Source organism: Mandrillus leucophaeus, unplaced genomic scaffold, assembly GCF_000951045.1.
Source record: "Mandrillus leucophaeus isolate KB7577 unplaced genomic scaffold, Mleu.le_1.0 Scaffold128, whole genome shotgun sequence".
Lineage (NCBI taxonomy): Eukaryota > Metazoa > Chordata > Mammalia > Primates > Cercopithecidae > Mandrillus > Mandrillus leucophaeus.
This window is the reverse complement of record NW_012101209.1, coordinates 5,155,767-5,163,521: the sequence shown is the minus strand read 5'-3', so window position 1 is coordinate 5,163,521 and position 7,755 is coordinate 5,155,767. Positions and strand designations below refer to the sequence as shown.

General features: G+C 35.7%; 1 protein-coding gene across 4 annotated transcripts in view; it reads left to right on the top strand.

Annotated features, from left to right (window-relative positions):
• TAX1BP1 (Tax1 (human T-cell leukemia virus type I) binding protein 1) overlaps nt 1–7,755 on the top strand; it is a 109,008-nt gene that overhangs the window by 41,343 nt on the left and 59,910 nt on the right. For all 4 annotated transcript variants that reach the window (XM_011972246.1, XM_011972249.1, XM_011972247.1 and 1 more), the window contains 2 exons: nt 6,119–6,267; nt 6,355–6,445. In XM_011972246.1, the coding sequence (XP_011827636.1) occupies nt 6,119–6,267; nt 6,355–6,445 (240 nt within the window). The remainder of the gene's footprint in view (nt 1–6,118; nt 6,268–6,354; nt 6,446–7,755) is intronic.

Sequence of the window (7,755 nt, the reverse complement as noted above, 5' to 3'; positions counted from 1 at the left end):
ACTTAGGATTGTCTTGGAGATGCGGGCTCTTTTTTGGTTCCATATGAACTTTAAAGCAGTTTTTTCCAATTCTGTGAAGAAACTCATTGGTAGCTATATTTTAAAATATAGAGACAAGGCCTCACTATGTTTCCCAGCTGGCCTCAAACTCCTGGACTCCAGCCATCCTCTCACCCCAGCCTCTCAAGTACCTGGGACTACAGGTGTGCGCCAGTGTGCTTGGCTCATATCTAGATTTTTGATTTTTGAGGCAAATATTTTTCTGACAAGTGCTTTACTGTTTTGAGATCCTCTATCATATGTATTTGTTGCCCTTCAAATTGGCTGTTTTTGGATTAAGTGTACTCAGTATCGTAGCAGTGTTTGAACTAGCTTTATAATTTCCTTATTTTTGGCTTTTAGTTGCTACTTTTTCTCTTCAAGAATCAGATATTTAAAGTAATTTGCAATAGTAGTTGAATTTGGGTATGATCAGTGGTGCATATCTTATACTTTATTACATAGCCAATTTAATTTTTTGTCTTAATGGCAGTGTATCAGATGGGTTACTTGATTTGAATACTAGTCAGGGATAAATAATGAATTAGAGTGAAGACAAATCCAACAGTGTAAAGTGTTTGTTGTTGTTGTTAATGTAACAGTCTATGTCATAAGTCATTGAAGTCTGGGGAGGGGAGCGCGGATTGGCTTTACATGATTATTCAGGGGCCTCGTTACCTTTTATATCATTCCACTGCCCACCCTTAGAGTCCTAGAGAATTTATGTCTTCATGATAGAAACTTAGTCACTGGCATATCCTGGTTTCAGCTGGCTGAAAAGGGGAAAGAGATCTTAGACAAGGCATGATCAATAATGTAAGTTCTAGAGGTGGAAGTAATACATATAATTTCATTGATATTTAACTGATGATAATTTAGGTAACTGTAATGCATTACAAGAGAAGCTGGGAATAAAGTGTAGTTGGGCAGCGATATGTAATTACTATGGTTGAAAGGAGGTCATAATTTGGCAGACAACCAGCAGTCTCTGCCACAACACACAACACCAATGTAGTAGTCTTTGAATTTAGCAGTTTATGAATGAGATCTGGAAATTATCTTTGAAGAGTATCTTATAACTTTATTTATTAGTACCACTGTTAAGAAAGGTCATATCAAGAGTAGATAAAAATCAAATTACCAAAATTTCAATACCTCAATTATTAAAATTTTCAGTTATTATTTTAGAAAACTTTTTAAGAATATTGGAAAGTTGAAATCATTCTCAGTTCTTCCATTTACTAGCTGTGTGAACTTTGATAAACTACCTAACTTCTCTGTGGCTCACTTTTCTCATGTGAACAAGCATCATAGTTGTTCCTAATTCTTAGGCCATGTGTTCATCAAATGAGAATGTATTATGCATAAAGCACATAGAATTTCCTACACAGTAGCTCTCAAGATAGCTGTTATTGTTATCATAGCATTAGGTACCTGGTTTTGGACAGAGGCAGTTTAAGGCGTTTACTATCTAATACATGGAATTGCCAAAAACCAATTTTGAATTTATGATCTAATTGAATTTGTTTTTATTTGTTTTTTGCTGATTGTCATCAAGAAAAGATACAAAAGGCTTAATTTTAATACATGGGGTGATGATTATGACTTATGTATACATAGCAATATATTTCTTTCAAGCCAGTTACTTTAATATTGTACCTGCTCTACAAAGTAAGTTTTAAGAAATTCATAATATATTATTTCTACAATATATTTATATACTTTTAAATCTATAATTTTTGTATTGATAAGTATAGAACTGTAAAATGAAGCATTTTTATAGTTTATTTCATAAGACTACATCATTGAGTAGTTCCCATTCAATCTAATTAAAGGTAATTTAAGTTATACTACCTTAAATTTTTGCACTTATTCCCTAACTCTTTAAAAATGTATATGAAACCTAATGTTCAAAAAAATAAAATCAGTAGTCTGTGGAATAAATTCATATTCAGGAAATTATTTAGACACTAGTATATTTGTAGCCTGTCTCTCTTCCCCCTCCTCTCCACTCCAACCACAAAAATAATGCTTGGATCTGTTATTTTCTATAAAAGTTGAATTTAAGTGCATTTGTTCATAGCAGATTTTTCAGTGAATTGAAGGTAGCCCTCATTACATTTTTTACTATAGTAATGCATCACTTACCAGTGGGGATATGTTCTGAGAAATGGGTCGTTAGGTGATTTCCTCTTTGTGCAAACATTATAGAGTGTACTTACACAAACATAGATAGTATAGCCTACTACACACCTAGGCTATATGGTATAACCTATTGCTCCTAGGCTACAAACCTGTAGTGCATGTTAGTGTACTGAATACTGTAGGCAGTTGTAACACGTGGTAAATATTTGTGCATCTGAACATATCTAGACATCTTAGAAAAGGAAAGGTACAGTAAAAATATTGTATAAAATGTAAAATTTGTTATACCTGTACAGGGCATTTACCACAAATGGAACTTGCAGGACTGGCAGTGCTCTAGGTTATTCACCGAGTGAGTAGTGAGTGAACGTGAAGGCCCAGGGCATTGCTGTACACTACTGTAGATTTTTTTTTGTATACTTAGACTACAGTAAATTAATTAATTATTATTATTTTTTTTGAGATGGAGTCTTGCTCTGTTGCCCAGGCTGGGGTACAGTGAGTGTAGTGGTGTGATCTCGGCTCACTGCGACCTCTGGTTTCCAGGTTCAGGTGATTCTCGTGCCTCAGCCTCCCGAGTAACTGGGATTACAGATGCATGCCACCACACCTGGCTGATTTTTATGTTTTTAGTAGAGACAGCGTTTTACCATGTTAGTTAGGCTAGTCTCATACTCCTGACCTCAGGTGATCTGCCTGCCTCGCCCTCCCAAAGCTGGGATTACAGACATGAGCCACTGCACCTGGCCAGACTACACTAAGTTTATAAAAAAATTTTTTCTCCAAAAATAAATTAACCTTAGCTTACTGTAACTTTTTCACTCTCTAACTTTATTTTTAAAAACTTTTTGATTCTTTTGAAATAACTCTTAGCTCAAAACGCAAACATGTACAGCTGTGCAAAAATACTCTTTCTTTGTATCCAAATTCCATAAGCTTTTTTCGATTTTAAAAAGTTTTTGTTTTCTTTTCTTTTTTTATTTTGTTTTATTTTGTTTTGAGATGGGGTCTTGCTCTGTTGCCTAGGCTGGAGTGCAGTGGCGTGATCTAGGCTCATTGCAACTTCCGCCTCCTGTGTTCAAGCAATTCTCCTGCCTCAGCCTCTCGAGTAGCTGGAACTACAGGCACACACCACCACGACTAGCTACTTTTTTTGTTTTTGTTTTTGTTTTGTATTTTGAGTAGAAATGGGGTTTCACCATGTTGGCCAGGCAGGTCTTGAACTACTGACCTCAGGTGATCCACCCACCTAGGCCCCCCAAAGTGCTGGGATTACAGATGTGAGCCGCCACACCTGGCCAAATATTGTTATTTTTGTCTGGTGGATTTCCAGAAACCAGAGAAGATGCATTTATAGTCTGTGTAGCTGTCATCATAACTTGGTATTTTAGTTGATTTCAAAAGTAGGGTGTTTGAGAAAAGCCAGATTAAGTAAAATGAGTGAGATTTGATTTATAATCTGACTAGCAATTTTCATAAATAGTTGTTTTGTCAATAATTTGCTATTTAAAGTGTTCAGGTGCTAGTTTACTAAATTTTACTCTGTATGTGTGTGAATCTAGAATACCATTCCTTTTTTCTAGATAATTGTTAGTGATACTATATCTGGTTTCTTCATATGCTTTTGTTTATAATCAGAATTTTATTTTTTAACATGAGAATAAATGTGCTCTGTTATTTTAAATACTTTTAAAATGTGTTTAGCCACCTAGATGAATGATTCATAATCTTTTTATGTGGTTATTCATATGTGAGAGTTATGACTTATGGGAATTGGTAGTAGTGGCTCTTGGAAACAGTGATTTTTCAGTTTAGGAGTGAGAAGAAAGTCCCTGCATGAATCTGAAGTACTCACATCTCTTTATCTCCTTTTGCCCCAATTTTTATGATTGTTTTCTTACTGGTATACAATTTAGCAGGCTTAGTTATCTGATGGAGGTTTTCTTTGTTTTAATATTAGAATTATGATGTGCTTTTGGCGTGATTTACAAATGGTGACCAAAAGTGTTTTAGAAAAATTGTGTTTTAGATTTTACTCTTTTAAAGTTAATTTTTGAAAGCAGGATTCCTAGTTGTCTGAAATGGCAAAACTCTTAACTTTTTCATGCTAAGGAGGACTGAGCCACATTGAAGATGCTTATGCTTAACTCAGACATGAAAACTAGAGGCCTGAAGACTAATCCTTACTTTATAATTTTCATGTCTTTTGAAAGGAGGCTTGGGTGCTGAGAAGCTATCAGGTGCCTTTATGGGCACCAGAGAAAGAGTCTAAGCACTTGTAGTCAGAGTTAATATATAATTCACTGTGAAGTTAACTGACTCAAAGCAATTAGTTCATGATTTACGTTCAGTTGCTAGTGATTTTTTTCTCTTTTCCTATGTGTTTTGTAGAATGCTGTATACCCATTATAGGGCTTCATTACTTTCAGGATTGGAAGCTAATTTTGTCCTAGGGAGAAATACTTGGGTTAAATCTGTAGTGTACTTGCAGTGCCAAGAGAGCATTGGTAAAACTAAAAATGAAAAAAAAATGCAAACTTTATTTAGAAACCTCTCTGCCTGTCTTTATAAATCAACACAACAAATCCTGAAAATGTGCCCAATGTCACAGCAATCATTATGATTGCAGAGGAAATAAATATTACTTGTTTTTTCTCTGGTATTATGGCATTGGAACAAAAAACGCATTTTGTACAACAGTTTTTGGTTAGTGTTACAAATTCAGTCAAACATTTGCTTTGAACAAAAATATATCAATAGGGTGTATCTGACTTTTATAAAATAATGTAGCAATGTGCATATTCTAGCAAGATATTTAAAATGATATTCTATCAAAATATTTGGGTGAGTTCTTTTATGTGAATTAAAGTGAAATATAAATACTATATAATGTTTCATACTTTTAACCTGGCAGAATGATAATTTTTTAAGTTTTCGTTGCTGGGTAGGTAAGTATTACTGTTTTGGGGAGAAATTTTAAAACTGTTCTCTAATAAAAATAATTTTATTTTAATTTACCAATTCTTTTATTGTATAGTTTTCTATAACAAAGCACCTCCCTGTATACACTGTTATATTTGAGTCTTATAAATCGTCCATTTAAAGTAGAATATTCCAAGTAGAAATACATTCAATTTGTTGCACTAACTACCTCTTTTGTATTTGTCTTAGTATCTTTGAATATTTGTTTAGGCGTCAGAGTCACACTAGCAAGAACATTAGGAACATGGCTTTAGGCATTTTTTAGTGCTTTGATGGGACTTAGTTACCTGTGCTAGAAAAAGTGGGTGTTAACCTCGATGGTGTCGTGTAAGACTTGATTTGTTGTGACTAATTTTTAAAAATTTTTTCTCATTTTTCTTGCCTGCCCCCTGGTGGAGAAAAGTTAGTAAAATCAACACACAGGGTACATGAAAAGTCTGAAGGTGGGGGGAAAATGTATATAAAAAAGGTAATCATTGCTCATGTGTGTAGTCCCAGCACTTTTGGAGGCCGAGGCAGGAGGATTGTTTGAGCCCAGGAGTTTCAGCCTGGGTGACATGGCAAAACCCTGTCTCTATTAAAAAAAACAAAACAAAACATTAGCCAGATGTGGTGGGAGTGCCTATAGTCGCAACTACCTGGGAGACTGAGGTAGGAGGATCACCTGAGCTTGGGAAGTCGAGGCTGCAGTGAGCTGTGATCGTGCCACTCTACTGCAGCCTGAGTGACAAAGTGAGACCCCAGACAAACAAAAAACAAATTATCGATTAATTTAGTATATGAAAATTTAAATATATGTTATCATTTCAGGTTTTATAGTCTTAGCTTCTCAATTTTGGAGGGAACAAATGCGGGACTAAAATTGTAAGAATACATAGTTTTCTTAAAGCTATGCAAATCTGCTTTGCTGATTATGTTTCTGTGTTTCTCAAAATACCTTCTCACTTCTCAGGGTCTTACTGAAGTAACACAAAGTTTAAAAATGGAAAATGAAGAGTTTAAGAAGAGGTTCAGTGATGCTACATCCAAAGCCCTCCAGCTTGAGGAAGATATTGTGTCAGTAACACATAAAGCAATTGAAAAAGAAACTGAGTTAGACAGGTATTTCTCATGCTTTTAAAAAATAAATTCAATAAAAATTTTAAAACTTTAAAACATTATAATGTTACTTTATCATACCTATGTCAGTTTAAAGGACAAACTCAGGAAGGCACAACATGAAAGAGAACAACTTGAATGTCAGTTGAAGACAGAGAAGGATGAGAAGGAACTTTATAAGGTAATTTATTTGTTCCATATGTATTGCCTGTTACTTCCAAAGAAATGACGCCAAAGCTTAGGGGCTGTAGGTCAGCAGTTGAGGAGCAGCTTAGCTGAGTGGTTCTGGCTCTGGTCTCTTGTGTAGTTGCAGTCAGGATGTTGGCAGGGGCTTCAGTCAGCTGAAGGCTTGATTGGGACTGGAAGAGCTGCTTCTGAGATGGCTTACTCACGTGGTTTTTGACAGGAGGCCCTTCAGCCCCTCTTGAAGTGGTCTTTTCATAGGCTGCTTGAATATCCTCACAGCATGGCAGCTAGCTTCTCTCAGAGTGAGTGATCCAGGAGAGAGCAAGGAGGAAGTCACAGTCATGTTTTGTATCACCCCTAAAAGTTAGTTTTCAGGGAATTAATTTGCTTCTGTTTTAGATACTTAACAGGTAGTGTGTAATAAGTTGAAGAGGTTTAATGACATTAAGATACTTGTTTATCACAATTCATATAACTATTTTTCTTTTTTAAGAACATACATATATATATACCTTGGGGAGAACATTAATTTAGTAATGATCCTGTTTTAGAGTTTGACTTTTAGAATATCTTCAGAGATGTCATTTTGTAAAAATATCATCACTACTAACAAATCTTGACCGCTTGAAGTTTTAATTTTTTTTTTTTTATTTGAGATGGAGTCTCACTCTGTCGCCCAGGCTTGAATGCAGTAGTGCGATCTCAGCCCACTGCAAGCTCCACCTCCTGGGTTCACGCCATACTGCTGCCTCAGCCTCCCGAGTAGCTGGGACTGCAGGTGCCCGCGACCACCTCCGGCTAATTTTTTTTTTAGTAGAGACAGGGTTTCACCATGTTAGTCCGGCTGGTCTCGATCTCCTGACCTCATGATCTGCCCACCTCAGCCTCCCAAAGTGCTGGGATTACAGGTGTGAGCCACTGCACCCGGCAGTTTTTATTTTATTTTATTTTTAAGCAACCCTGAAATGTAGGGTAGTTAGCTTAATTGTCACTAACTAATAATATTGTGGGTGCAGATTGAGACTTATTTTTGTAAGTGGTTCATAAGCATTTCCTGAAGGCAATTCCAGATGAGGAATTTCAAGAACATTCTGAGTTAAGTCCGTTTCTTGTTAAGTCAGTTTAATGAGCTGATGATTATGAAAATCAGGTAGTGTTTTAAAGTGATGCTGCAAGGGTGTTGGCTGCTGATGCCTTCAGAGAATCAGGAGTTAATATTCTATCCTTTTGAACAAGAATTAGTCCTTCAGCATTCTGTGCATTTAAAGAGTAATGTTCAAGAAGTAAGTTAATTCATTTCTCCTC